General features: G+C 38.4%; 4 protein-coding genes across 4 annotated transcripts; all 4 read right to left on the reverse strand.

Moving 5' to 3' along the window:
- Positions 1 to 1,201: 1,201 nt before the first annotated feature.
- On the reverse strand, positions 1,202 to 27,752 carry LOC147307155 (cathepsin L-like peptidase). Its single transcript, XM_086275930.1, has 8 exons — positions 27,631 to 27,752; positions 3,424 to 3,528; positions 3,030 to 3,172; positions 2,682 to 2,879; positions 2,407 to 2,598; positions 1,877 to 2,042; positions 1,657 to 1,762; positions 1,202 to 1,450 (listed from the first exon to the last, which is right to left on the reverse strand). Exons 2-8 carry the CDS (start codon positions 3,521 to 3,523, stop codon positions 1,351 to 1,353), a joined length of 1,005 nt encoding a protein of 334 aa, XP_086132056.1. The 5' UTR covers positions 3,524 to 3,528; positions 27,631 to 27,752; the 3' UTR covers positions 1,202 to 1,350.
- On the reverse strand, positions 13,497 to 17,057 carry LOC147307156 (uncharacterized). Its single transcript, XM_086274641.1, has 4 exons — positions 16,957 to 17,057; positions 16,115 to 16,263; positions 15,877 to 15,953; positions 13,497 to 15,399 (listed from the first exon to the last, which is right to left on the reverse strand). The coding sequence occupies exons 2-4, from the start codon at positions 16,185 to 16,187 to the stop codon at positions 15,103 to 15,105; spliced, it is 447 nt and encodes a 148-aa protein (XP_086130767.1). The 5' UTR covers positions 16,188 to 16,263; positions 16,957 to 17,057; the 3' UTR covers positions 13,497 to 15,102.
- Positions 18,200 to 20,871, reverse strand: LOC147307157 (cathepsin L-like peptidase). Its single transcript, XM_086274474.1, has 8 exons — positions 20,715 to 20,871; positions 20,335 to 20,439; positions 19,942 to 20,084; positions 19,625 to 19,822; positions 19,340 to 19,531; positions 18,905 to 19,067; positions 18,707 to 18,812; positions 18,200 to 18,483 (listed from the first exon to the last, which is right to left on the reverse strand). The coding sequence occupies exons 2-8, from the start codon at positions 20,432 to 20,434 to the stop codon at positions 18,384 to 18,386; spliced, it is 1,002 nt and encodes a 333-aa protein (XP_086130600.1). The 5' UTR covers positions 20,435 to 20,439; positions 20,715 to 20,871; the 3' UTR covers positions 18,200 to 18,383.
- Positions 23,116 to 27,770, reverse strand: LOC147307158 (cathepsin L-like peptidase). The gene is made up of 8 exons (XM_086275929.1): positions 27,631 to 27,770; positions 27,319 to 27,423; positions 26,986 to 27,128; positions 26,649 to 26,846; positions 26,361 to 26,552; positions 23,990 to 24,155; positions 23,770 to 23,875; positions 23,116 to 23,594 (listed from the first exon to the last, which is right to left on the reverse strand). Exons 2-8 carry the CDS (start codon positions 27,416 to 27,418, stop codon positions 23,495 to 23,497), a joined length of 1,005 nt encoding a protein of 334 aa, XP_086132055.1. The 5' UTR covers positions 27,419 to 27,423; positions 27,631 to 27,770; the 3' UTR covers positions 23,116 to 23,494.
- Between the last annotated feature and the right edge of the window lie 26 nt (positions 27,771 to 27,796).

Consider the following 27,796-nt stretch of genomic DNA (forward strand, 5'->3'; position numbering starts at 1 on the left):
ATTGATTTGAATGACTTTTAATGACCATGGTACCTGTTGAGGATTATAGTTCTCGTTAATTCTCATTAATTGTGCAAATGCTCAGAAAATAAAACAAGATTGGCACATTAATGCACTTTCAAACCCTTTTAAAAGTACCCATCTTGCTTCAGGTGGGGCATCCTCTGCCATTCTAGAATCAGCAGTTAGAAAGCGTTCAGTGAAGCTTCCTGCTTTCAGGATGACAGCTGCTCCAAGTTTGTCAGCCAGCTGGTGCAGGTGTTGAGCCATGCTTTTCCTCACTGTGGCACAGTGATGACTGAGAAAGGACAATATTAGACACACAACTCTGGGTACTGTATCGCTAGTTAAACAGAGTTAATCAGAATCCAAACATGGATGCAGTTTTCCACCTTGGCTAAAAGCGCCAGATTGATCTCCTCATGAATAAAGTCACAGGAAGTCTGCGCAAGCTTCAGCGGTAGAGTTTGGCCTGTTTGAAAATATTCAGTGTTGAAAATTATATATACAGATTGCATGTATATAAATAATATTTTCTGTTATTACAAAAATACCAGAAATGTCAAAATTAAAGGTAGCTTATTATCCGTAACTATGATTTTTAATAAACAAATTCCATCATAATTAATACACACGGTGAATTTCATAAGTATAGAAGACCTCCTGTGACGTTTGTTATTTTTCAAGAAAGGTCATAATCATTGTGTTATAAACCTGTTCTAACTATCATTTGCTTTATTTTGGGTTTTGATTAGCTTAAAAAAGTGTTTAGTTACACTATCTATGAAGTTTTGAGGTCACCAAAGAATTTATTCTGTTTGTCTCCATCAGCTGAAGAAACTGGAAAAATGTGATGTTTGTCACACAAATTTTAAGCTAGCTAAATGCTGAGAGATATTCTTACCTTAAAATAATTGTTATTTTAATAATGGAGTGGAGATCAGTATGTATGTCTCAATAATAACCATACAAATTCTGTAAGTAATGCGATATCAAACGTCTCAACAAACTGAACCTGGGAAACATTGGCTTTATTCATTGGAGAACACAAAAGTCTCCAGAAAACTAGAAACGCATCCCATGGGTGCTGAACGTTTCTGCCTGGATGATGGATTGATCGACAGAGCACAGTTTCATAGCTTATTTATTTATTTATTTTTACATGTATTTGCTGTAGTTATACATTTATTCCATCAAACACCTTTGCAGGCAAAGAGAGCTTCTTAACACCACAAATAAAATTATGTTTAGTTAAAAACAACTTGCTTAAAAACACTGAAATAAATTCTGGGCAAACCAGATTTTCTGTAAAATCAGAAGGAAAAACTGAGGATGGGTTTCTTCCGATCTTCAGACCAGAGGGTAGCTTGCTTGAGAAGCAATCCCACACTGGTTGGATTTGTTCCTGCTCATCTTAATGTATCCCTTGTCTCCCCATCTGTGACCCCAGCTGTAGAAAAAAAAGAAATTACACAGTTTAACAACATTTAGCAGCTAAAAATTAATAGTGTTCACACTAACAGTCCAAAAGCATGTGGAGAAATAATGATCTGCATAAATAAGATGCCTTTACATATTTTTGTATCAGCACTCAGTGAATGTTAGAAGTAGTGAAGTGCATGAATTAAAATATGAGCATCACATGGGAGTAAATACCTGTTCTTGATCAGCCAGTAGTCATGTCCATTTTCTGTACCATAACCCACAGCCAGCACACCATGGTCCAACACTGTCTTGCTGCAGTCGGGGTCATTGTACACTCCTGCAAATACATGTCAATCAGACTGAACAAAAGAACAAATGAAGCATTTCACATTTCTTTTCCAATTTAAAAATGTTTCTCTGCACTTTGCAAATATTTTTTCAATGTCTGCACCTGATTGGTAGAATTGGAATGAATGACGAGAAGCATCAATGCCAACAGATATCGGTCCGATAGTGGCCACAGCTTTCTTCAGGGTTTCTTCATTACTGGGTTTGACATGAACATAGCCAGTGCATTTGGCACCAATACCATCAGGCTTGTAACGGCATCGTTGACCCTAATACAGAGAACATATGCTATTATAAGTTTTTACTGTTGTGACACATTTATATAGCAAACAGACAGTTTGCCAAAATACTGTGATGTTAAAAATAGATTTTGAAAGAAGTTAATAAAGTAGCTCATGCTGTGAGTTTTACAGGGCTTGGAGCTACCATATGTTTTGGCAGTACTGTACAGCCTTTCATGCATGGCCATTATTAACACCACTGTCTGAATGAGCTGATTTGCATTGATAATTCTGATATTTATGATGATAAAGGTGATAAAGACCTGACTGCATATATTCAAGGTTTGTGATTTAAATCACAGAAGAAACAGGTGCGTGTATGTGTGTGTTTGATATGTTGCTATCTATTTACCTTAGCCTTATAGGGGTAGGCTGTCTCAGTGTCAATTCCTCCATTGGCTTGGATGTACTGAAGGGCCCGCTTCACTGATCCTCCTTTGCAGCCATTGTTGCCAAAGCTGTGAGAGCAGTCCATTAACTGCTGCTCACTCAGAGACACCAGCTTTCCTGTCTTCCTGAAGTGCTGACCCTCCAGTACACCAGTCTGCAGTAAGGATGATTCAGCTTCAAACCAGGCAACAGTTTCTGTTTCCCAAAGAACACAAAATCAAAATTTTATGTACTCACTGTACTGAAGGCCCAGCAGGAGCCACACTGCTTCTGATCCTTGACTTCAGTGACATATCCCTTATCCCTCCAGTCAACAGTGTCGGGCAGATCAGTACCTTCAGGCAGGCCAAGAAAGGTAGAGCCACGCTGAGGCAGAGAAGCATTGAAGGTGTGAAGGCAACCCTGGGAAACCAGCTGTTTGTACTCTTCATGGTCCTGGTAAAAAGCAGCAAAGTTCATGGTTTTTATGCAAAAATATGGGGGTTTTTTTTGCATCCTCACATACTGATTATATTGAAAAATATTGATGACAACTTAAATGGTTAATTGATCAAATCTAAATGATATGTCTTTTTCTGCACATACCATATCGGCAAAGTGTGTCATCCCAAGACGGTAGGATTTCAAACCCTGGTCTGCCAAGATGTTGTGCATTAGCACAAATTTGCGGTTGTTGAGCCAGACCTGCTTCCTTTGAGCCTCATCTAACTCAGAGTCATATGACTTTTCTACCAATTGGAAAAGGAAATCATGGGGGGGGAAAAAACAAAAGAAAGTTAATCATTTTGTATTTTAAACCCGCTAACATATTTCCTTTATTTCCAGTTTTATAATCTTTAGCACAAGTAAAAACACAGGTGAGCTCATCTTTCTTTCTAAATTTGAGGTTTGTACAGTATCTTAAAAAACATAAAACTTGATCAGAAGCTTCTGACAAAAAGAAAAAATGAAAGAGGAGAGAAAGAGTCTGCTGTCTCACCAAATTTCAGTTTCCAAGCGTGAAACTCCAGATCTTCCAGAGAGATGCTGGCACAGCTGGATACAGCCAGAACAGCAGAAACAACAAGCAGCAACTTCATCTTGACTGAACACAAACAGAAAAGAAAGAAATCCTTTGTGACTTACAGGAAACTTATGTTTCTGATGAAAACGGATTTTTTTTTTTATTCTTTCTTGGTAATACATGTTTTAAAATGCTTTCGTCATAATATTACATGCCACTTTCATTTGACAATATCCACTTTGTCCCATTTTATTTGGGAGTTTCTATGTTACCTCCTCCAGAAATGTTTTTCTGAAATTAATATTTTTTTTTCATCATAATAACTGAAAAGTGTATTTACACTTTTACAACTAAACTACATGTTTAGTTATCTGTGTTGTAGTTACTTACCTGTCTCAGTGTCCGTATCTGTTGTGCAGAGTGTACTATAATCACCTGTGGTTGATATAGGTCTGCGTCAGAGAGGAGTTCTTATATAGTGGGCTACTAGCATGACTGCAGTATTCCAGGTCAGCACAGGTATTTGTAAAGAAAGTGAAACAACATGAAGCGGTGGAACAGAAAAAGGTGGAGCTGTACATTAACAGTCTGTTACAGTCTCAGTCTACATTAACTCGGGCATCCAGGACACTGTAGTTTAAAATGAAGGCAACAACTTTTTGGCTAACAAAACCAAACAAAAGAACCAAACATAAAGCAAAAAGAAATGCAATTGCCTTCATTTCAAGAGTTTACAGAAGATCACATGACATCACTCACTTAAGGAAACATTTTATTTATGCTCACTCAGCAATAACAAGGAGCGCAACAGTCATGAATGATCTCTTCTGTAATTTGTTACAGATATTGACAAGTTTCAAAAGAGGTTGTCAAAGAATTTTTGGCTTTTCCACCTCTCACCATTGTTGAATGGAAGTTAGATGATAAGGTGGAGGAGCCTTCATGACAGTCAGCATTCATTATTCTTCTTTGCTCTCAAGTAGTTTTTGCAAATCTCAGTCCCAGACTCTAAAGTATTAATTCGTATTTGAGAGAAAGATCAACTGAGTTTATTTGACATTTACAAGCCAGAAGCCATAGAAACAATTATTATCTGAGACCCCGTGTCAAGAACAATTTGTTTTGAATTATTTAGCCAGCTGGAAGTATTTTATGTCAGACAAAATATAAATTACATGTGACATATTGCCACAGGTCTCATGTTATCTATAAAAGCTCAGCTTGTCTTTAAACCATATTCTCAGCCAACTTGATGTGTCTGAAAAACTACGAGTAAAATAAAGCAAGTTATTCATAACATTACAACACCTTTCACATATTTTGAGGAGATTACAATTTATTGTCAAACACAACGGGATGGGAAGTTAATCTAGTTCATTAAACACAATTAATCTGAAACCTCGAATACTTCTATGACCTCCTTAATCCCACTGGCACGTCTTCCGTGGAGGAAGCAGAGTCAGGGGACGAGGGAGACGACTCATCTATCTCTGGGGGTGAGGTCACTGAGGTAGTTAAACAATTCCTTGTTGGCAGAGCCCCTGGGGTGGATGAGGTTTGGCCTGAGTTCCTGACCGCTCTGGATGTTGTAGGGCTGTCTTGATTGACACGCTTCAACAATGCTGCGTGGAGATTAGGGGCAGTACCTCTGCCCCTGGTGGTTCCCATCTTTAAGAAAAGGGACCGGAGGGTGTGTTCCAACTATAGGGGGATCACGCTCCTCAGCCTCCCTGGGAAAGTCTATGCCAGTGTGCTGAAAATGAGAATCTGTCTGTTAGCAAAACAATACAGTTTTCATCCTGGTCATGGAACACCAGACCAGTTCTTTATCCTCTCGAGGATACTTGAGGGTGCATGGGAGTTTGCCCAACCAGTCTACATGTGCTTTGTGGACTTGGAGAAGGCATTCGACCATGTTTCTCAGAGTGTCCTGTGGGAGGTGCTTCAGGAGTATGGGCCATTCGATCCTTATAAAACCGTTGCAGGAGCTTGGTCTGCATAGCCAGCAATAAGTCAGACTTGTTTCCAATAGGTGCCCTTTGTCACCGATCCTGTTTGTAATTTTTATGGATATAATTTCTATGCGTAGCCAAGTGGCGGAAGGCTTTCACATGGGTGGTCTCCAAATCTCATCTCTGCTTTTTGCAGATGATGTGGATCTGTTGGGTTCAACAGGTATTTTGGGGTCTTGTTCATGAGTGACAGGAGAAGGGAGCGGGAGATTGACAGACATATTGGTGCTGTGGCTGCAGTGATGCGGACGCTGTACCAGTCTGTTGTGGTGAAGAGACAGCCGAGTGTAAAAGCAAACTTTTTTTACCAGTCGAATTACGTCCCTTACCTCACCTATGGTCACAAGCTGTGGGTAGTGACCGAAAGAATGAAATCATGGATACAAGCGGCAGAAATGGGCTTCCTCCGAAGGGTGGCTGGCTACTCCCTTAGAGATAGTGGAGTTTGGTGAAATCTCCCAACATTAACCTTCCCATGGAGGCTGAGGAGAGTGATGGAAAGATAGATGTAGCACATCCTCAGGCACCACTGCTTCCCACTTAGAAGCATGCCAAGCCAACTCTACAACATCCTGAGTCTTTAGCAATTCTTTCCCCTACTCATTCGCTTAACAATTTTCCAGAGTCACTTTGAGACTATCGCTCGAGTCACGTTCCACTTGGCAGCTGCCTCCATTCAGACTCAGTTTATCCATTCTCCCTCAGAATGCTGTTGAAGATTTGCTGGGGGTGGGAGTTGAAGATCTATCAGACCAGGGCTTCTTCCAGACACTCCCAGGGCACCCAAAAGGTCCAGCATCCTCCCACGCCATCTGATCCAGCTCATAACCAAGTAACGATTAGTTGGCAGCACACCACCTCTCTTCTCCTGAGTGTCCAGAACATAAGGCGTATCTGATAATACAATTACAAAGCTGATCAACCTGTGGTTGTCTTGGTGTCACTTGTGGGCATCTGAATGTGGTGTTTGTTATGGAAAACTGTCATAGGCACTGAAATCTAATAAACAGACTGCTATTCGGGTTTACATCAGGTAGGCTGATCCATAACCATAGAAGGGCCTACCTTTAATGGCTTGTTTTAATTAAGTAGGAGTGTCATTATGGTATTTTATAATGCTATTTCCTCAGGCAGAATAACATTTCCCAAAATGCATAACTAACCTCACCTGGTCCAACAATAACAGATAGAGTTACTTAGTGAGAGTTGTTAAGCTTTGAACTGAAAGTGGAATAACTCTTAGTTGACAATAATATGAGCTTCTGTCACATAATTTAGGGAGTGTGTTGCTGCTGTTTCGCTCTCTCCGGCTTTTTTTCTGAATGATGCAAACAAAAAAAACTTTCATTTCACAGTTGCCAGGGCCCCTCTTAGGTGGTGACTTCCACTTCCCCCACTACAACCACTGATAACAAATGTGAGAAACAGCTTCTTCTCTGAAACTGTCAGACTTAAACTCTGCCAAACTTTTCCTCGAACAAATACAGACATACCAGGGACTCACTATGTGCAATAACAATTTCCTGGTAACAAACCCTTGTTGTGTGCAATAAAGATCTATATCAGTACACAGGTTTTTGCACACCAACAACCATTGCACTTCAAATTGTTCATGTGTTATTTATATCTTTTTTCCTTATCTCGCTACAGTTAGGTGGGGATATGTGTCTTCTCTTGTGTTGCGTTTTGTTTTGATTTTTACATTTTTATTTTATTTTATTTATGATTTTGTTCTCAATATGTTGATAATATATAATATATATTATAATAATTATAATCTAGTATAATATATAATAATAATTTTACCTATAAAGTAAATTAAGGAATTACAAGAAAGCTTTCCATTTCCATTTTATGAAATGTCACTTATCAGTTATAAGATTAGATTATTTAAAAAAAAAAAAACTCATCAAATCTCCATCACATTTCTTTTTGCGCTTTGAAAAATAAAGCAACACGTTTGATGAACAACCTCTAGCGCCCTCTTGTGACGCGCCCTTGTATTGCCATTAAGATTGCACTATAAACTGCAGAATGTTATGGAACGCCAGGACTGCCATAATGAATTAATTAAATACACCATTAAATAATTAATTAAATGTGGCAATAATTAATTAAAATTGGAATTAATTAATTAAATAAATAGTTATGACACATGTAATTAATTAATTATTGACACATTTAATTAATTATTTATGTATTTCACATTTTAATTAATTATTGACACATTTAATTAATTAATTATTGACACATTTAATTAATTATTTATGTATTTCACATTTTAATTAATTATTGACACATTTAATTAATTATTGACACATTTAATTAATTATTTAATGATATATTTATTTATTTCATTTTGGCAGTCCTGACGCCTGGCTCTCGTCATGAAATAATTTTATCTGTCAGCCTCACCCATCAAACTCAGGGGGCGGGGTTAACGCTGCCCATGCAGCTTCTCTAACATTTGATTGGTTGCCGTGCAAAGTAAGTCAAAACAGGTCGATCCTAGATAATCGATTGCTTGTGTAGACTTGGGGCAGCCAGTTATCCCAGAATGCAGATCAAATCACAGGCAGCAATGGTGGTGGTGTAGTTTTAAAATACCCCGTTTTTCTGTCACCAGCTACACTTTTAACAGTGTTTTAGCCGCGAATGTCGCGACGTATGTCTGGTCAGGTTGTCAACATAGAACATGCTTGCAAAAGTGCTCAGATGTTTTCAGAGATTTCACTAGCTCTGCTAACAGTTAGCATGCAGAGTGCACCGAGGGGGTTACGTTAACCGGTTTGTTTACATATTCCACTCTCCGTGTTCCACATGTTGCATTCGCAGATTCTCATTTTCACCGAACGATCGTCTCTTTCCGCCTGGTCTTGTGTCTCTGTGCTTCTGTAACATAAAGAACGAGCTGACATTTTTCTCACGAAACCAGCGATCAGCTCAGCAGACCCTCAGTTTACCTGCATGCATCCTCCTCCTCATCTGTCAGCTGTTTAACACCTGCTGCTAATTCAAGAAACACGCCTACGTTACCTGGTGATAGTCACAGTTTAACTGGGCAGCCGGTGCTCGATATAACGCAATGTCAGCGCATTTTTCTGCACAAGATAAGTAAATATAGTATTTTCCCCGAGCGCAGAGCTGCTGGAGCTTGTTTCCTTACAGAGCACTTTATAGGCGAGCCAGCTTTATCAGCGGCTGATGTCCAATCACCAGCACACAGCTTTGAAACCTCAGCTGAGTTTTAGCTCTCAGTGGTTAAACGCTGGACTTCATTCACTCAGGTTCTGTCTGTCGGGTCACGTTTACTTCGCTGTTTTATTTACAACTGAGCAAATCGGTTTGGCTGAGGTTAAAGTTACGTTTCATAACTGCATAGTTTCACAGACATTTAATGGTTCACTGGCACATGTGTTAGACTGAACTATCATCTAAATATCATCTGTTTTTTAATAGTTATTCAACTGTATTCTAAGCACCAGCTGTCTGTTAGAATGTGATTTTTTTTCTCTCTCTGTTGGCAGAGGTATAAAAATGCGCAGGAAAATCTGACATGCATGGCGAACTTCACCGACGATATTTAGGGAGGAATAAACACACATCAAACATAAATGAACCATTTGCCTGTCTCCATAATTGAGAGCATTTTCTCTTCTTATGTCAACACTCTCTCTCTCTCTCTCTCTCTCTCTCTTTTTTTTTTTTTTTTTTTTTTTTTTTTTGCTTTTTCGGTCATGTTATGTTTACCTGTCAAAGGCTTGTTACAAACTATGAAACACATTGTGCAGACTTCTGGATGTTAGAAGAAAACGAATACTGCTCATGAATGAGACTAAAGGCAGGAAGGTGTCCTTTAAAACTAAACATGTTAATAGGACCTCCCTGTTTATATCATAGTTTATGATATAGCACGTGTATTTCAGTAATAGCCTGCTGAGGCCACTATACGTGCTGGCCTCATATCAAATGTGAAGGCAGACTGAGTCTATGTTTGACGTTTTTTATATCTAATCTTCCTTTTCAAACATTTAAACAGCAGCGAGTCTGCAGCTGAGGGAATACAAATTCAAATTGTCGGAACAGGTTTGCTCGTTTCTTGGATTCATTTGGTGATTTATTAAATGTATAACTGTTATTCTAATCTGCTGCTGAGTCTCTTACACTTTTCTTTATGCTGTATATTTTCACGTCTCTGGAATAGTTGGCAGTTAGATAGTCAGCTGGGAAACTTTGTGTTAACTCATGGAGCTGAGGATATCGTGGATATGCTGACCTCGCTGCGTGGTGTACAGAGCGAGGTCAGCATGATTAATATTCACAATAAAAATATTAGCCGAACATCATGAAGTCTGTATGTGTTTCATAGTGTCGAACAACCTTTGTACAGTTAAAGCCAGCAGTTACTACATGACGGAAACACCAACGTTATCTCTTTTATGTGTTTATACACAGGTCACGCTGATTACTGAACAAAAACCCAAAGATCAGATGTTAAACAGATTTATTTGCTCTCTCTCCTCCTTAAACATGTTTTTAATGTTAGTTATAATTCAGAATTGGCGACTGAAACACGTAGGACACATAAGAACATCAGGAAATAAAACATCGATAAATATAACCTCAGTAAAAGAAGTCAGCGGGGGTTACTACAGCTGTGTACCGGGGCCTGCGCTTTGTCGGTGGGATTGCTTGCGTGGCGAGCGGGTCTATCCCACGCTTTGCCGTGAGACTGGGACGACATCTCCGAAATCATCGAAACACTTTTGCAAAGAGGCTGTATCTTGACAAACCGACCAGACACATGAAGATTAAACCACTACATTCTCGGCTAAAAAAATATTAAAACGGTATTTGGTGACACACAAACAGGGTTTTTCAAAGCTCAGTTCTGTTAGCTTTCTGTTGTGTGCTAGAAACAATGGCCACCAGGCCAAAGCAATGGTTTTGACTCGATCAGCGTTAACCCCGCCCCCTGAGTTTGATGGGTGAGGCTGACAGATAAAATTATTTCATGATGAGAGCCAGGCGTCAGGACTGCCAAAATGAAATAAATAAATATATCATTAAATAATTAATTAAATGTGTCAATAATTAATTAAATGTGTCAATAATTAATTAAATGTGTCAATAATTAATTAAATGTGTCAATAATTAATTAAAATGTGAAATACATAAATAATTAATTAAATATGTCAATAATTAATTAATTAAATGTGTCAATAATTAATTAAAACGTGAAATACATAAATAATTAATTAAATGTGTCAATAATTAATTAATTACATATATCATAACTATTTATTTAATTAATTAATTCCAATTTTAATTAATTATTGCCACATTTAATTAATTATTTAATGGTGTATTTAATTAATTCATTATGGCAGTCCTGGCGTTCCATAGAATGTGACCATTTTGTTATTTGTTTCTAAGGCTATTTTACCACAGTGGCAAGTTCGCATTATTCAGCTATAACTGAGCAAAGCCAAATCTTCATGCTGCTTACAACTGCATGTGTCTTCTCTCTTTTCCATTTTTTTCTGGGATAATTCAGTGTTCTCTCTCTGACTTTGATGCATTTTCTCTCCCTGACTTATTCTCTGGCGAATATTTGAATTTAATCACTTTTAAACATGTAGATAAATCTCTTTACCTTCAGAGTTTTATATGACATTTCAAGTGGAAGCAGGATTGTTCAACAGGAGAAGTCCATCTGCTTTACGACAAACTATTCCACTGTGTAAAACTGAATTGTGTGTGCAGCTGAACTACATGGTGTGCAGACCACAAACTGCAGTTTGTGCTTTTTTGCTTTTTGTTTTTGTTTTTGGGTTGTTGTTGTTTTTTTTCTTTGGGGGGGGGGGGGTTCCATGACAGCCCTACTAACCAACACTGACCTGTCCAGGATTTTCATCAAAATTTTGAAAAACACAAAATTGTTCCACTTCACTTTATTTAAAAGGCTTTTTACAATTTGAAAAACATAAATTCTGCAACCAGTCATAAGATTATTGGGTATAAAAAGAGCATTTTAGAAAGACAGAGTTTCTCAGAGGTAACAATAGACAAAATCTGTAAATGGTCTGGCACCTGTTTATTTGTCTGACTTGTTGAAACCCCACGTCCCCACTCGTTCCCTTCAGTCAGCTGAGCAGTTGCTGCTTTCGGTCCCAAAGTCACGGCTGAAACTTAGAGGAGACCGAGCGTTCTCTGTTGCCGCGCCGATGCTTTGGAATAACCTTCCTCTCCATATTAGACAGGCTACATCAGTGCCAGTTTTTAAGTCTTTATTAAAAACCTATTTTTATTCCCTGGCTTTTAACTCTGTAGGTAACTGATATTTTTTATTGTTTTTTAATTTTATTGCTATGTCTGGTTTTATTACTATGTGCATATTAGTATTGTACAGCACTTTGGTCTACCAGGTGTGTTTTTAAAGTGCTATATAAATAAATAAATGATGATGATGATGAAAGGTTGATCAATATGCAAAAATGTACAATTTGTGGAAAATTACAGAAAATTGTAAAGACTCATCATCAAAAGATCTGGAATCTGGAGAAATATTTTAGAAGTGTTTTAGAATCTGATCAAGTAAAATAAAATCTGAGATGTCAACTCCTGATTTATTCTTTCAGATTACAGAAAATAAAACTAAATTGAATTGAATCAACTTTTAAATTTGTCAGGGTGACCCAGTGTTTTGAGTTTTGTACTCTTATCCTACAACGCTGCTGCAGGATTGCTCTCCCCCCGCTTCAGGACACCTACACCAGGAGATGCCGGACTAGAGCAGCGCAGATACTGAAGGACCCGTCCCATCCTGGCAACAAACTGTTCCAACTTCTGCAATCTGGTAGAAGGTTCCGCATCTTCCGGGCAAGGACAGAGAGACTCAAGAGGAGCTTCTATCCCCAAGCCATCCGGGCCCTAAACACACACACCCGCCCTCTCACATCATCTATAATTGACTGAGACAGGACTCTCTTCCAGACACTAAACCAAGGCACAATGTACATTCCAAATTCCTTTAATTTTAAATATGTTTATATTGTCTATCCTGTAAAATAGTCAGATGTCTATTCATATTAATGTACAGAATTCACCTGCTTGCTGCTACTACTGCACATCCACCCAATGTATATACTATATATATATATATATATATATATATAATGTTCTTCCTCTAGCCCCCCCCCCCCAGAATTCACCTGCTTGCTGCTATTACTGCACATTCACCCAATGTATATACTATATATATATATATATATATATATAATGTTCTTCCTCTACCCCCCCCCCCCCAGAATTCACCTGCTTGCTGCTATTACTGCACATTCACCCAATGTATATACTATATATATATATAATGTTCTTCCTCTACCCCCCCCCCCCCCCTCCCCCAATTTTTGCACATGTCGAGGAGCGTGTCAGGCTACATTGACAAATAAAGAACCTTGAACCTTGAACCTTATTGAGCTTCGATGTCATCATGGTTGACTGCTAGTGTTTTGGTTTCTGTTCTCTACTTCTCGCTTTCTAGTTCCTTTTTGTCTTGTGATTGCTAGTTCTTAGGTTTTGGTTCCTGTGCCCGTCATGTTTAGTGTAGGTTAGCAGTTTCTTACTCTTGTCCCTGTGCTCTGTGTTCCCTCTGTTCACTGTGTAGTCCTTGCTGCTGTGCCTGTCATGTGCTTCCTGTTTTATTTTGATAGTGTAACTGTGTTTTAACCTGTTCCCCTCCCTCTCATTGTCCTGCTTGCATTTTATGCCCTGTGTTTGTCTCTGTCTCTGGTCGCGTTGTGCCCTCACTGTGCTGAGTTTTCTCCCTTCGTGTTCCTGTCTTATTTCTAGTGCATAGTTCCTGGTTGTCCTGGTTCATGTTTCTTAGTTTTTAGTTTGAGTTCACTTTAGTCCTAGTTTTTATGTTTGAGGTTTTGGTTTGTTTTTTTGTGAGTTTATTTTATGTAAAGTTTTCCCGGTAATAAACCTGTTGCTTTAAATTATTCCATCTCCTACACTCTCAGAAATAGGGGTACCAAAGTGTACCAAAAAGGGTACAAATGCTTGTCGCTGGGGGTGTTCCTTTTTGAAGGACATTTCTGTACCCTTTAGGCTTGGTACATTTTTGTACCTTATGAAGTTGTACCATCTGAAGTACAATCATGTACTTTCCTAAGACATAAATGTACCTTGAAACTATAGTACAGAAATGTTCCCTTGAAAAGGGTACAATAGGGTACCTATGAGGGTACCCCCCCAGCGACAACCTATTTCGTACCTAAAGAGACAAAAATGTACCCCCAATTGTCCAAAATATTTGGTTATTTAACCATTTATTTTCGATAATAGAATCACATCAAAGCACTTAAACAACCACAGGAATACATCCTTGATTACATTCGTATATTGCCATAGGACATAGGTGTCAAACTCTGGCCCGCGGGCCAAATTTGGCCCGCAGCCTAATTACATTTGGCCCGCGAAGCCATACCAGATTACTATTAGAGCTGGCCTACTGGTATTATACAGCTAATATATACATTGTTTAGTATTAAGCTTTGCTTGTTCCACATTCAGTTTTTCACCAAAACTTGTTTGAGTCCATAAGAAGAGATTCATTCTTATATCTGGAGGAAGATATTTTTCAATAAATATTAATGTTAGCCCGCGACCTTGTTCTAGATTTGAATTTTGGCCCACTGTGTATTTGAGTTTGACACCCCTGCCATAGGACATGTCAAGAAAAATACATTCATTTTAATTAAAAAAAAAAAAAAAAAAAAAAAAAGAAGAAGAAAAAAGTAAATAATCACATAAAGACATTAAACACCTGAACACAATGTTTTGACGGATCACAGAGATGGCATGTATTTAAAAAACTGTCCACACAAATGTTTTGCTCTACTTCAACAAGCACGCACATACATACGCACGCACGCACACGCACACATACATACATACATAAAAATGTTCTTGCAATCACGTCACACAGAATACCTCAAGGACACAAACCGCCTATCATCAACTTAATAGGTGTCTAGAGCTTGAAAGTCTAATTCATTTCCTGGATTGAACAGGATCCAGTCATTGTCAACTGCCACTTGGTAAGCATGGAAATGACATTCACAAGTGCAAGGAAGTAACAGTTTCCCACACAATACCCAACAAGTATCAACATTCAAAATATACTTGATTTTAAAGAATTGAGGTATGGCTTCAGTGTGTACATGGCCAACTACAAAAACATCCTCAAGTTCATATTTGACACTGCTGACAGATATAGCAGACACACGCTGAAGCACTTTATCCTGAAAATGCACATCTGTAAAACTTTTGTTCATTTCCAGAGCATTCTGTAAGTCACCTGGCAGAGATGAAAATGGCACACTGACACTTGTGCTGAGTGAATGTTCAAAGTCAACAAGCAACTTATCTGAAGAAAACTCCCAGCACTGTTTCATTTGATGACGATTGCTAAGAGTTGCAGTGATGTTTACAAAGTTTTTGCATTTACTCGCTAGATTTTTGAAATATTGATGCTTGCTTTCATATCTCATACACCACAAAGGGCGAAGAGGACCATACATCAAAATCAGCATTGGGTAGTCAATAAGGTAGTGACACTTGGGTGGGGGCGTATTTAATAGAGTTGGTTAAGTACCCTGGCGACACTTACTGGCAGGGGTTTGTCTCCCTGGTCTCCTATGTTGACAATGCAGTTCTGAAGAAAGACAAGTGTTTTCTTGAAGTATGCAGGGTAGGTCATGTTGAACACGAAGAAGGTGGAGAATGCTGAGATGTAGGCCTCATCCAGCGAGCGGCACGAGCAAACATCCACTCCTTCAACTGTCACAACACGGCGACACTGTCTTAAGAGGGCAGTTGTCCAACTCTTATCCTTCATTCGAATGGTTGGGTATGGACTCGTGGGAGTATTCTGCAGAAGAGGAAGAAAAACATTAGTATACAGTATGTTTAAGCAATATGTGCCAAGTGGATTTTCAACAGATTCCTCAAATTACCTTCTTTATTTGCTAGAAAACAAAACTGTCTATTCTGATAACCTGTAAACATGGCCCATACTCCAAACAAAAAGCTTCTTGACCAATGACTGTTGTGGTAGTGTTTGATAAGCTGCTAAAGTTTGACATAATATTCAAGGGCAAAAGCAATCACCCCTGACAGTGACAGTACCTGTGAAGAAGAATTTCCCTAAGGGGACAATAAAGGTCTATCTATCTATATAAACACCAGACAAAACCCAAGAGCACAGCAGCACTGTGGATTAACAGCAGTGTTTCCCCTACATTAGCTTAGCTGTGATGCTGAACCGCAGCTGAATTCAGCTCCATGCCAACAAAACACCAAGAATGAAACTTGTGGCCAAAGGCTATGCATTGCATCATGCATTTACCTCTCCAAGGATGATGAAATCTTCTATCTTCTCCTTGAAGATGGATGGCAAGAGAAGTGCCCCCTTGAAGTCAATTCCTAGGTCATACAGATGCAAATGCACTTCATTAGATTTTGATAGCATGCAAATTCCCATTAACATGCTCTTCACATGACACTATGGTACATCAATTATCTTTGGAAGAGAGAGCAAATGAATTGTCACAAAATTTACTATTTGTATGAGGTCAAATTAGCACCTGTAATGTCTTCAGCCAGTGCATTCTCTCTTGCCTCCATGTAGACCTTCTTCAGTGGCAAATCCTTGGTCATTTGAAGAACAGCAGTGAAGTTTTTGCTAAAGCGGCGACAGATGGCAGGGATGCATTAAATCAACCTCATCACACAACTGGAAATGAAAAGAGCAGAATAGACAAAAGAATGACATTTTACATTGAGGATTTAAACTTTTGACATGTTTAAAGACACAGACTGGAGATAAATGTAAAGTGCTTTAACCCTTGAACAAAAATTCTAAAGCTAATAAACAGATTGATTAATCAGTTAGTACAGAAAATAATAATAATCAGATTTAGAGACAAAAAAAATCATTAGCTGTTTCCCCAATCATCTTAACAATTCTTGGGTTGCAGACAGTGTCCCTACGCAGAGCTTACAGTTCTCATATTCGAAAATCCCAAATCCCACTAAGTAGGTGGAATGGTACAAATGTGTACCTTCCATTGTTTAAAATCCCTTTGAGCGGGAAACACGTTAGATGGGATGAATTTTGCTTAGAGAACGATTTTGTTAATACCTATATTTACATACTAGCATGTTTTGAAAAATTATTGATTTTTTTACATTGTTGTACACGGTTAGTGACTATTTATTGATAAAACACTGGAATACGGCGGGCAGACAGACGTTGAACATTCCACCAACAGTCTAAATAGTCCACATTTGTACCTTTCTTTGTTTAAAACTTAGCTAACTGCTAGCATTCACCCATGTTAAAGCTAGCTCTTCGGACTTTTGCTAACTCTACTGTAAAATTACACGTTGTAATTTTTATAAAAACACAAAATCACACCCGACTTACCTCTAAACCTTTGCGCCTCGTCGTCTGACATCAATGCCTTCTTCCATCAACTTTTTAAGGAGCTCCTCCGTGTCGATAACCCCCGAGAGTCATTTTCTGCGTCAACGCTAGTCAGCGCGGAGGCGGAGCACTCATCGCTGCTGGCTTTTCAGCCTTTGGGATTAATGCGCGTTGCGAACTTGATACATGGACATTGTGGTATTAATGCGTTTGGAAACCGTTATGCTGTCTTGGCGAACTATATTTGTAACTTACAAAATGTAGTCACCGTAACATAAAAATCTGCTTGACATTTTAACTTCCAAAGAACCTCGGTTTAACTTGATGTTGCAAATTCCATAAAAACCTCCCAATTAATGAACAATTCTAGGATGTAGTAAAAGCGAAAAAGTAAATGGCCAAACATAACAGTAATATGATTTCACGTTTTTGAAGGCTACAACCAAGATTTTAAACATTAAAAATTATAACTGAAACTTAATAAAATGGAAATGGACCAGTTTTTTTTTAACATCATTTGGTTGTGCCTGCATGTCATTGTGTGTGTTTTTAAAATATAATTTAACATAACTTACACAAAGGTAGGTTACAGATATTCTTTGCATCATAGGATAATTTATGTACAGAGGAGAGGACCAACAGATTTGATTATAACATGTAGCTTTTATGAGCACACTCACATCTCATATGAATTTTACAATTAACCAGGCCCATCCAGATTTTCCCATGCTGACCCATTACCACATTCTGCCACTGTCACTGCAGTACAGGTCAAAATGGTACAGATTTGTACTTTATTTCAAATTGTACCTTTAAAGGGGCATTTCTGGACTTTTAAAGACCAGTATTGTACTTTTAAGGGAACATTTTTTTAAAATGTACCTATAGGTACAAAAATGTTCTTCTCTCGTACCTCTATTTCTGAGAGTGTAGTCCTGGGTTTGGGTCCTACAACCTGGCGGCCACACCACACAGCATGACAAAATTTGTGTTCCACTCCAGATACAAATCACAACTGTTTCAGAATATTATTATTCACTTGAAAAACCCATAGCTGATTTTTTTTTTTCTGGAACCCGTTTTCTGATTTGGTAATTATTTTAAAAAATGTAAAAAAAAATACAATCTATCAATCTGTGCTGACAGTCTATAGTCTGAAAGTGTCCAAAATGTCTCCAGAAAGCTAAAAATTTACCCACAGGTGCTGAACATTTCTGCCTGTATGATAGATTGATCAACAGACCACAGTCTCACAGTTGATTTATTTTTGCATGTATTTACAGTATTTATACATTTATTAGCACAATTGCAGGAAAAGAGAGCTTCTTAACACCACAAATAAAATTTACATAACCCAGTTAAAAACACTGAAATAAATTTCTGTCAAATCAGAAGGAAAAACTGAGGATGGGTTTCTTCCCACCTCTTCAGACCAGAGGATAGCTTGCTTTAGAAGCAATCCCACACTGGTTGGATTTGTTCCTGCTCATCTTTATGTATCCTTTCTCTCCCCATCCAAGGCCGAAGCTACAGGAAAGAACAAATGAGCAACATTTAGCAACAAAAAATGAATAGCGTCCACACTAGACATAAGGACCTGCTTAAACAATATGCATTTTACATGTGTGTGTGTGTGTGTGTGTGTGTGTGTGTGTGTGTGTGTGTGTGTGTGTGTGTGTGTATCAGCACTCACTCTTAGAAAGAGTGAACTGCATGAATTCAAATATGAGCATCACATGTGGGTATTTACCTGTTCTTGACCAGCCAGTAGTCATGTCCATTTTCTGTACCATAACCCACAGCCAGCATAGCATGGCTGTACCGTGAGGTTATACATGAAGGCTCGTCATACACTCCTAGAAATATATGTCAGTTAGACAAATGAAGCACTTCACATTTGATCGTATTCGATTTAAAGGTTTCATGACATTTTTTTCAGTGTGTGCACCTGATTGGTAGAACTGAAACGACTCATGAGAAGCATCCACGGCAATAGATATCGGTCCAATGGTGGCCACAGCCTCCTTCAGAGCATCTTCATTCGGACTTACATCAACATAGCCGGTACACGTGGCACCAACAGTTTCAGGGTTGTAATGGCAATTTCCTTCCTAATACAGAAAAAAAGATGCTATAATTTATTGTGTTAGTCATAATTATATTCACAAAAAGAGCATTTAGAAAACACCGTGATCTTAAAGATGTGTTTTGAAAGAAGTCAGTAAAGTAGCTAATGCTGTGGGCTTCATGTGTTTTGGAAGTACACAACTTCATACACTTTCATGATTAATAACACTGTCTGAATGAGCTGATTTACACTTCTACTTCTTATATTATTATTATGATTGTCAGGTAATGGTAATTATTTTTTCATAATGCTTACCTCGGCCTCATAAGGGTAGGACTCCTCAGTGTCAATTCCTCCAGTTGCTTGGATGTACTTGAAGGCATAGTCCATCCAGCCTCCATTGCAGCCATGGTTGCCAAAGCTCTGAGAGCAGTCGACCAACTGCTGCTTACTCAGAGACACCAGCTTTCCTGTCTTCCTGAAGTTCTGACCCTCCAGTGCACCAATCTGCAATAAGGATGAGTCTATTTGAACCCAGACAATAGTTGAACAAACTTCCTATTTTACAGGATTAAAGAACACTGGGGCTTATGTACTCACTGCACTGAAGGCCCAGCAGGAGCCACACTGCATCTGATTCTGGACATCAGTGACATATCCCTTATCCCTCCAGTCAACAGTGTCAGGTAGATCAGTACCTTCAGGTAGCCGAAGGAAGGTAGAGCCGCGGTGATGCAGAGAAGTATTGAAGGAGCCAAAGCAGCCCCGGGAAACCAGTCGTCTGTACTCTTCATTTTCCTGGTCAAGAGGGACCAAATTTATCAGTTTTTAGTTCAAAAGTTTGTTTTTTGTTTCTGTTTTTTTAACCTTACAATTACAACTAAAAGTATTCATGACACATGTTTTTCTGCATATACCATGTCAGCAAAGTGGGTCATCCCAAGTCGGTAGGACTTCAAACCCTGGTCTGCCAAAATGTTGTGCACTAGAACATGTTTGCGGTTGTTGAGCCAGATTTGTTTCCGGTGAGCCTCCTCTGACTCAGAGTCATATGACTTTTCTGCATAGTGGAAAAGGAAATTATGAGAAACAGAATAATAGAAAATCCATTAATGAATTTTAGGGAAAATGCGTATTTCCCTTTGTTTCCACAGTTTTCCAAGTTTGAGGCTTGTACAGTATCTTAATGTCAGCAGAACACAATTAAAAAACAAAAGGTTTACATCAAAGAGGAGAGGCTTGTACAGTATTTAAAAAGCACAGAAAGGGATCAACAGCAATAAAAAGACTAAAAGAGTCTGCTGTCTCACCAAACTTGAGTTTCCAGGCATGAAACTCCAGATCTTCCAGAGAGATGCTGGCACAGCTGGATACAGCCAGAACAGCAGCAACAACAAGCAGCAACTTCATCTTGACTGAACACAAGCAGAAAAAGACAGAAATCCTTTGTGACTTACAGGAAACCACACATGCAGTTTCGATTTTGTTTTAATGACAGCTTTAAAACGCACTCTTTCGTAATGTTGTATGTCACTTTCATAGCGTCACATTTTTCTTCGACTATTTGTTTCACATTTCCCACGAGTTCTTTCCCAAATTAATGATTCTCTGCTTTTTTTCATTAACACATTGCTGAAAAGTGTATTCATAATTGTCTACATGTCTAGTTAACTCTACTGTAGCTACTTACCTGCACCGCCTGACTCAGTCTGACTGATAACCACCTGTGGCTGATAAACGACTGTGCCAGAGGGAGCTTGTTTATTTAGCCGACTATAATATGACTGCAGTACTCCAGTCAGGTCAGGACAGCACGGAAAGAAAAAGTGTCAAGCACTGAAGTACAAAAGGGTGGAGCTAAACATTGAGAGTGAAAATAATTTTCCAAAGAGGAAGTCACAGAGTGTTTGGCTTTCCCCCACAGTGTTAACTGGAAGTTACACAGTCATGTGGATGAACCTTCATGACAGTCAGAATTCTTTGGGGTTTTTTCTCTCAAGTAGCTTTTGCAAATTTCTGAGGTGTGTTTGGGATCACTGAAAAAACACTCAAACTTAAATATGTCGTACTGTGTTTCCCTCTCCTGCAGGTCTACTTACAAAAACCATCCTGTTACTTGCTAAAAGCCACAGAAGCAGTCAGTATGTGTCCACATTTCAAACTTTTTGAACAACATAAAATGTTCATTTTGAATTGTTTAAGCCAACTGTATTATGTCTTGTGGTATATATAAAGACACTGAGTTCTTATACATAATAGGTATAAAAACTCAGCTTGTCTTTGAGAAATATTTTTAATTGATTTGTCTGAAAAACTACAAATAAAATAAAGCAACTCAAACAAGCAAGTGGACAGATACTGAATCTACTACATGAAGCACAGTTGTAAATCAAGTTGTTTAATTAACAAGTCGCAACCTGACTTTGACCTTAGATTTGTTTTTGTGAGCAGAAATTCCTTCCTCAGGTGTATGACTCGTGATTATTTCCCATCATCACAAACCGGTTCAGGCAGTCTGACATCAGTCCCAGAGGTTACTTCTGCTGATTTCTTTCTGTTAGGCAACTGTTGGTATACAGCAACACTAGCTGAATGATTTGATTTTCATCTCCAACTGCTATTAGGCAAGATAACAATAGTCATTTGTTATGAAGACCTGTAGAGTCAAAGATTATGATCTGGGATTTTTCTGCACATATCAAATGACCTACGTCATCTGGCGACATAACTCTTTGTCAATGACTTGTCAAATATCAAATGTTTCTTAAACTCATTGAATTAAAGGTAAAAGTCTGCACTTCAGTCGCATTTTGAGTGTTTGATTTAAAATGATATGGATGGACAAAACCAGATGAATTGTGTGTCTGTCCAACAAATTACGTGTATGTGACATTACTCTGACATAGAGTTTGCTTCATCTGTGTAGAGAATCTGTTCTTAGTCTTCTTCTTTCTCAGGTTTCTGATGCCTGAGGTGTTTACTAAGCACACAGTCAGTGTACATCTCATGGATCTTTGTTGTTTCATCCTGGACAGTGTATCTGACACTCACCAATCCTCAGCCACCTTTCTTCTGTTTAGGAGCTTCCTTGTCCTCACATCTGTGGCTTCTATCTCCTCCTTTGGCCAGGTGATTACTGTAGAGGGTATCTGACAACTGGCAGGGCGTAGGTTTTGATCACCCAGATCTTGTTCTACCCATTCAGTTGACTGACTAATAATAGCAACTTCTTTGTGGTTCCCGTTCCCGTTCCAGGTATTTCTAGCTATTCTCAGTGTCTGGATTTTTGCCTTCTGGCAGTGGATCTCGTCAATTCTGATTACTTTCCATCTCTCTACAACCTCACATTAACCCCTAACTGTACAAATTTTCTTGTTTATGTGTGCAAAATTAGCCTCTGTAATGTAGGCAACAGATAGAGCTGTTTTTTGTTTTTAATTCCCCCTCTTTTTCTGTGTTTGTATTCTACATAATTGATATAACCTGAGTACATTCATTAGAATCAAAATATGGAATGAAATAACATTTATATTTCCTTGCACTAATATCATTTTACTGCATCAATTGAACCAACTGCAGCAGCACAATTCTCTTTTATTACATAAAAAAATACTCAAAAGATATACTTTTTGCTTTCTTATTTTGAATAAGTTTCAGAACCTGTAAAGAAGTTAAATCAGTACTTCAGCTTTTACCAGTATTTTTTAACAGAAGTATCCGTACTTCTGCCTAATGGTGAAAACAGCATTGGCAGTTGTGGTGGGGCATGGTCCGTGACATGGCTGCGGGGGAGGCTGACATACCTGAGGTCAATCAGCTCATCACGCCTCCCCTATATTAAACATGTCGGGACCTGAGGTTGTTGTTGTGTGTAGGACGCAGCTGAAAAGCTGTGAAAAAGACATGAGTTGAAGAAACGACAACTGAATAAAGAAGCGTGCTGGAAAGTGCAAGTATGTGGTCGGGTCCGTCATTCCTCTCACAATAGTCTATCTAACTAAAAACCATGATTGCAAATCCTATCAGGATTGATCTCTGACTTGTGCTAACTTTTGTTACAAAAAGGAATGGATGAAGGTGCATTACTCAGCCTTTTTGCAAGCTACTGCTTTATTACAGGGCACAAATACAAAATAAAACAAATACATTATATTTCTCATGGTGGCTGTACAGGAAAAGCCAGGGACGGATCACCAGTCAACTTTTTTCTTTGGGGAACACAGAAGTATAAAAAAAAAATAGAAATCCCACTGGTGCTGAGCATAGTGGACTGATCAACAGACCAAAGTTTAAATGCTAAAAAATACTTCTTGGTTATTAAGCCATACACTACCAACACAGTGAAATAAACACAATTACTTTTATTAAATGTCAATGTGAAACAATTTGTTTATTTATTTATTTATATTTCATGTATTTGCAGTCTTTATGATGTCATTTCATTAAACTCTAATGTTTCTTCCCACCTCTTCAGACCAGAGGGTAGCTTGCTGCACTAGCAATGCCACACTGGTTGGATTTGTTCCTGCTCATCTTAATGTATCCTTTCTCCCCCCATCCAACACCAAAGCTACAGGAAGAAAGAAATTAACAACATTTAACAGCTAAAAGTGGGCTGTGTTCACACTAGCAGTTCAATAACATGTAGAGACATGATGATCCAATTGTTAATCCATAAAAAAAGTTTTTATGTATCTGTGTATCAAATATAAATTTAAATATAACCATCGCATGTGGGTATTTACCTGTTCTTGACCAGCCAGTAGTCATGTCCATTTTCAGTACCATAACCCACAGCCAGCACACCATGGGTCAACATTGTGCTGCTGCAGTCGGGCTCATCATAAAGTCCTGCAAACACATGTCAATTAAACTGATAGATGTAAAGAACAAAACTATTCCCATTTCTTTTTCAATTTTAAGACAATTTTCTTGGTACTTTCAATTATGTTTCAATGACTGCACCTGATTCATAGAGCAGAAAAGACGGACGAGAAGCATCAATGGCCACTGATATTGGTCCGATGGTAGCCACAGCTTCTTTCAGGGTTTCTTCATTAGCTGGTTGCACATCAACATAGCCAGTGCATGTAGCACCTGTAGATTTAGGGTTGTAACGGCAATCTCCATCCTAATACAGAGGAAATATGTTATAATTTCTCGCGTTGATCGCAACACAGCATATAAAAAATGTGATGTTGATCAGAGTCTAACAGCCAAATAACTGAATTCTGTATATCAATAAATGATGTTCAGTTCCGTCTAATAATCTTTCCTTATTGAAATAATAATAATAACTTTATTTATTTATTCAGTTTTCAAAACACAGAGTTACAAAGGGCTTCACAGTTCAAATAAAAGGTGCACGTTGAAGACAAGTGTGCGTGTTAAAACATACAGACACATAAACAGTCACATGGTCAGTCATACCGACAGACCTTCATTCCTACATACACATATACATACTTGTATTGATTCAAACTATGGCCAAAATTGAAGGGGAATGGATTAAGGAAACACTAACCAATAGAAATGAGTTTTCAGCATTCGCTTCAAACAAATAACCAACCTAATTGATTGAGGAAGGCTGGTCCAGAATTTGGGCAGTAAAACCTCAAAAGCACAATCACCTCTCCAGAGCGAGGGAGGTTAGACAATCAGAGAGGCTGGCTGCATTGATAAGGTGCTAGAAGCTCAGCTAAATACACAGGAGCCTGTCCACGTAGAGCCTTTTATGTTAATAACAGAATTTTAAAGTGGATTCTGAATTTTACTTGAAGCCAGTGAAAGGATGCAAGGATAGGTGTAATATGTTACTGACAGCTAGTTTTAGTTGGCAGCCTTGCAGCTGTGTTCTTAACTAATTGGAGACTAGTTAAGGAGGACTGAGAAATGCATGTGAAAAGTGTTAAAGTTGTAAATTAGAGTGCATACTAAAAGTTCAAAATGATTGACTGGCAGTAAAGGTTGGAGTTTCACAATATTTTTCAGATGAAGGAAACAAAACTGGGTAACCTTTTAGATATGAGTTTTGAAATTCAAGTGATGATCAAAAGTGACACCGAGGGTTTTAGCAGATGATTTGAAATGTTTGGCAAGGGGGCTAATGTACTGACTATCGTCCTTAGTGGGCTGAGCACTAGAACCTCAGTTTCAGGACTGAGATATTAGGATATTTGAATATCCTAATTAGTTAGGGCACAGAAAAATCCATTGTGGGAGGAGGGGCTACTGAGGTTGTTGGGCTTGACAGAAAAATATGTGTCATCTGCATAGAAGTGAATGAAGATTCCTTTAAAACCATTGTTTAGCTGGCCCAGGGGTAACATATATAAAGAAGCACTGGGGCAGGTGCAGATGAGGACATGCATTGATTTATATGAATTCTGAATTATCTGTTTGATAAGTATGATGAAAACCATTTGAGAGCAGTACCAGAGATGACAACGCATTTGTGGAGGCTGCTAATAAGGGTAGCATGTTCAACAGTATCAAAAGCTGTTGAGCAGGACATTTATCTGAATGTATTAGAATATCATCAGTAATTTTCACTAAAGCTATTAAGCTATAAGATCGTGAAGGACCTCAGCCATCCCAACAACAGACTGTTCTCTCTGCTGAGGTCAGGAAAGCGATTCCGCTCCCTGAAGACCAACACAGAGAGACTGAGGAGGAGCTTCTTCCCGCAGGCGATACGGTCTCTCAATCACACCACCACACAGTACTGACCCACACATATGGTTCTTACACACACACTGGACTTTCTGGACATTGTTTTTGCACACATTGTTTTTTTGCACAACACTGGTCACTATATTCTTCATTTCCGGTTAATACTTGTACAGCTGCTGTTATTGTGTATATATTTATTTAGATTTAGATTTCTTCATACATTCTTATATAGTTCTATATTGTGTATTTTGTTGTACAGTTATTTTATTTTCAACTTTAATTTATATATTTTATCTTATTCCTTCCCAGTTAAATTTACCCTTCATTCTAATTTGTGTTGTACAGTTATTTCATTTTTAACCTTAATTTATATTTTATTCCTTCTTAGTTAAATTTACCCTTTTTAATTTTTCATATTTATTTCCTATCTTATTCATAGCCTTTTCCTTTTTTGTTTTCTTTAGGTCACGAGCAGTTGTCCAAGCATTTCACTACATATCGTACTGTGTATGACTGTGTACGTGACAAATAAAATTTGAATTTGAATTAGAATTTAAGCTGATGATAGTGAGATGGCAAAGTGCTGAGGCTTGTATAAATTCAAAGATCATGATTTAAAAGGAATCAGGTGTGACATGTTTTTGACATATTGCAGTCTATTTACCTCGGCCTCATAAGGGTAGGACTCCTCAGTGTCAATCCCTCCAGCTGCTTGGATGTACTGGAAAGCAGAATCCATCAGGCCTCCATTGCAGCCATAGTTGCCAAACTCTCCAGAGCAGTCGACCAACTGCTGCTTACTCAGAGACACCAGCTTTCCTGTTTTCCTGAAGTGCTGACCCTCCAGTGAGCCAGTCTGAAAAAACAAAAAGAGTGAGTTTGAAACCAGACCACAGCCGAGCAAAGTTTGCCATGTTACAAAAATAAAGAACAGAAAGTTATTTCTACTTACTGCACTGAAGGCCCAGCAGGAGCCACATTGCATTTGATTCTCGACATCGGTGACATACCCCTTATCTCTCCAGTCAACAGTGTCGGGTAGATCAGTACCTTCACGTAGTCGGAAGAAGGTAGAGCCGCGGCGAGGTAGAGAAGAATTGAAAGAGTGAAGGCAGCCCCGGGAAACCAGTCGTTTGTACTCTTCATTTTCCTGAGAAGAGGAACAGAGTTCATGGGGTTATTATTTCTATGCATTCTTACATGCATATATGCATTACAAAAAAAAGTCTTTGTGAAATTGTAAATGGTGAGGAGTAAAATCTGAATGACACGTCTTTTTTTGCACATACCATATCAGCAAATTGGGTCATCCCAAGGCGGTAGGACTTCAAACCCTGGTCTGCCAAGATGTTGTGCACTAGCACATGTTTGCGGTTGTTGAGCCAGATCTGCTTCCTTTGAGCCTCATCTGATTCAGAGTCATATGACTTATCTACCAGTTGGAAAAGGAAATAGTGAAAACAGAACAAAAGAAAATACATTGGTAATGAATGTAAGAAATAATCTGCTACGAAATTTCCCTTTTTACACAATTTTAACATATTAGGGTGAGCTCACATTTCTTTCCAAGTCTTCCCAAGGATCAACAGAAACAAAAAGACTAAAAGAGTCTGCTGTCTCACCAAACTTGAGTTTCCAGGCGTGAAACTCCAGATCTTCCAGAGAGATGCTGGCACAGCTGGATACAGCCAGAACAGCAGCAACAACAAGCAGCAACTTCATCTTGACTGAACACAAGCAGAAAAAGACACAGATGTTTTTCAGTTTTAAAATGTTTTCTATCATAATATCTTCTGTCACTTTCATAGAATCACAGTATCTACTCTGCCCATTTTCTTTGAGTTTTGTATTTCACCTTCCAATTCTTCCTCAAATGAATGATTCTCAGGTTTTTTTTCCATCAGCATGTTACTGAAAAGTGTATTTACACTCACCTGTCTCAGTGTCCGCTAAAGACGAACCACTTGTGACTGATGTACGTCTGTGTCAGAGACGAGTTCCTCTATAGCTGACTACAGTTATAACTGCTGTATTCCAGTCAAGTCAGGACAGAAGTGTGCAAACAAAGCAAAAGAATGTAATGCACTGAAACATAAAAAG

This window comes from Aulonocara sp. 'chitande type north' Nkhata Bay, linkage group LG19 (genome assembly GCF_057382095.1).
Source record: "Aulonocara sp. 'chitande type north' Nkhata Bay isolate Kocher_YH1m ecotype deep benthic linkage group LG19, A_spYH_male_GT1.1, whole genome shotgun sequence".
Classification (NCBI taxonomy): Eukaryota; Metazoa; Chordata; class Actinopteri; order Cichliformes; family Cichlidae; genus Aulonocara; species Aulonocara sp. 'chitande type north' Nkhata Bay.

What these genes read in the sequence shown, in the direction of transcription:
- LOC147307155 (XM_086275930.1), bottom strand. Translation starts at nt 3,523, where the DNA reads ATGAAGTTGCTGCTTGTTGTTTCTGCTGTTCTGGCTGTATCCAGCTGT. An exon ending in CCTGCTGGGCCTTCAGTACA is followed by an intron (nt 2,599 to 2,681) that starts GTGAGTACATAA and finishes TCCTTACTGCAG; the next exon opens with ACTGGTGTACTGGAGGGTCA. An exon ending in CCTACCCCTATAAGGCTAAG is followed by an intron (nt 2,043 to 2,406) that starts GTAAATAGATAG and finishes TCTCTGTATTAG; the next exon opens with GGTCAACGATGCCGTTACAA.
- LOC147307156 (XM_086274641.1), bottom strand. Translation starts at nt 16,187, where the DNA reads ATGACCAAGGATTTGCCACTGAAGAAGGTCTACATGGAGGCAAGAGAG. An exon ending in ACTGGCTGAAGACATTACAG is followed by an intron (nt 15,954 to 16,114) that starts GTGCTAATTTGA and finishes TGTATGACCTAG; the next exon opens with GAATTGACTTCAAGGGGGCA. An exon ending in ATTTCATCATCCTTGGAGAG is followed by an intron (nt 15,400 to 15,876) that starts GTAAATGCATGA and finishes CCTCTTCTGCAG; the next exon opens with AATACTCCCACGAGTCCATA.
- LOC147307157 (XM_086274474.1), bottom strand. Translation starts at nt 20,434, where the DNA reads ATGAAGTTGCTGCTTGTTGTTGCTGCTGTTCTGGCTGTATCCAGCTGT. An exon ending in GTTTCAGTTCTACCAATCAG is followed by an intron (nt 18,813 to 18,904) that starts GTGCACACACTG and finishes ATATATTTCTAG; the next exon opens with GAGTGTATGACGAGCCTTCA. An exon ending in TACTGGCTGGTCAAGAACAG is followed by an intron (nt 18,484 to 18,706) that starts GTAAATACCCAC and finishes TCTTTCCTGTAG; the next exon opens with CTTCGGCCTTGGATGGGGAG.
- LOC147307158 (XM_086275929.1), bottom strand. Translation starts at nt 27,418, where the DNA reads ATGAAGTTGCTGCTTGTTGTTGCTGCTGTTCTGGCTGTATCCAGCTGT. An exon ending in CGCCTGGAAACTCAAGTTTG is followed by an intron (nt 27,129 to 27,318) that starts GTGAGACAGCAG and finishes TCCAACTGGTAG; the next exon opens with ATAAGTCATATGACTCTGAA. An exon ending in TGACCCAATTTGCTGATATG is followed by an intron (nt 26,847 to 26,985) that starts GTATGTGCAAAA and finishes TCCTCTTCTCAG; the next exon opens with GAAAATGAAGAGTACAAACG.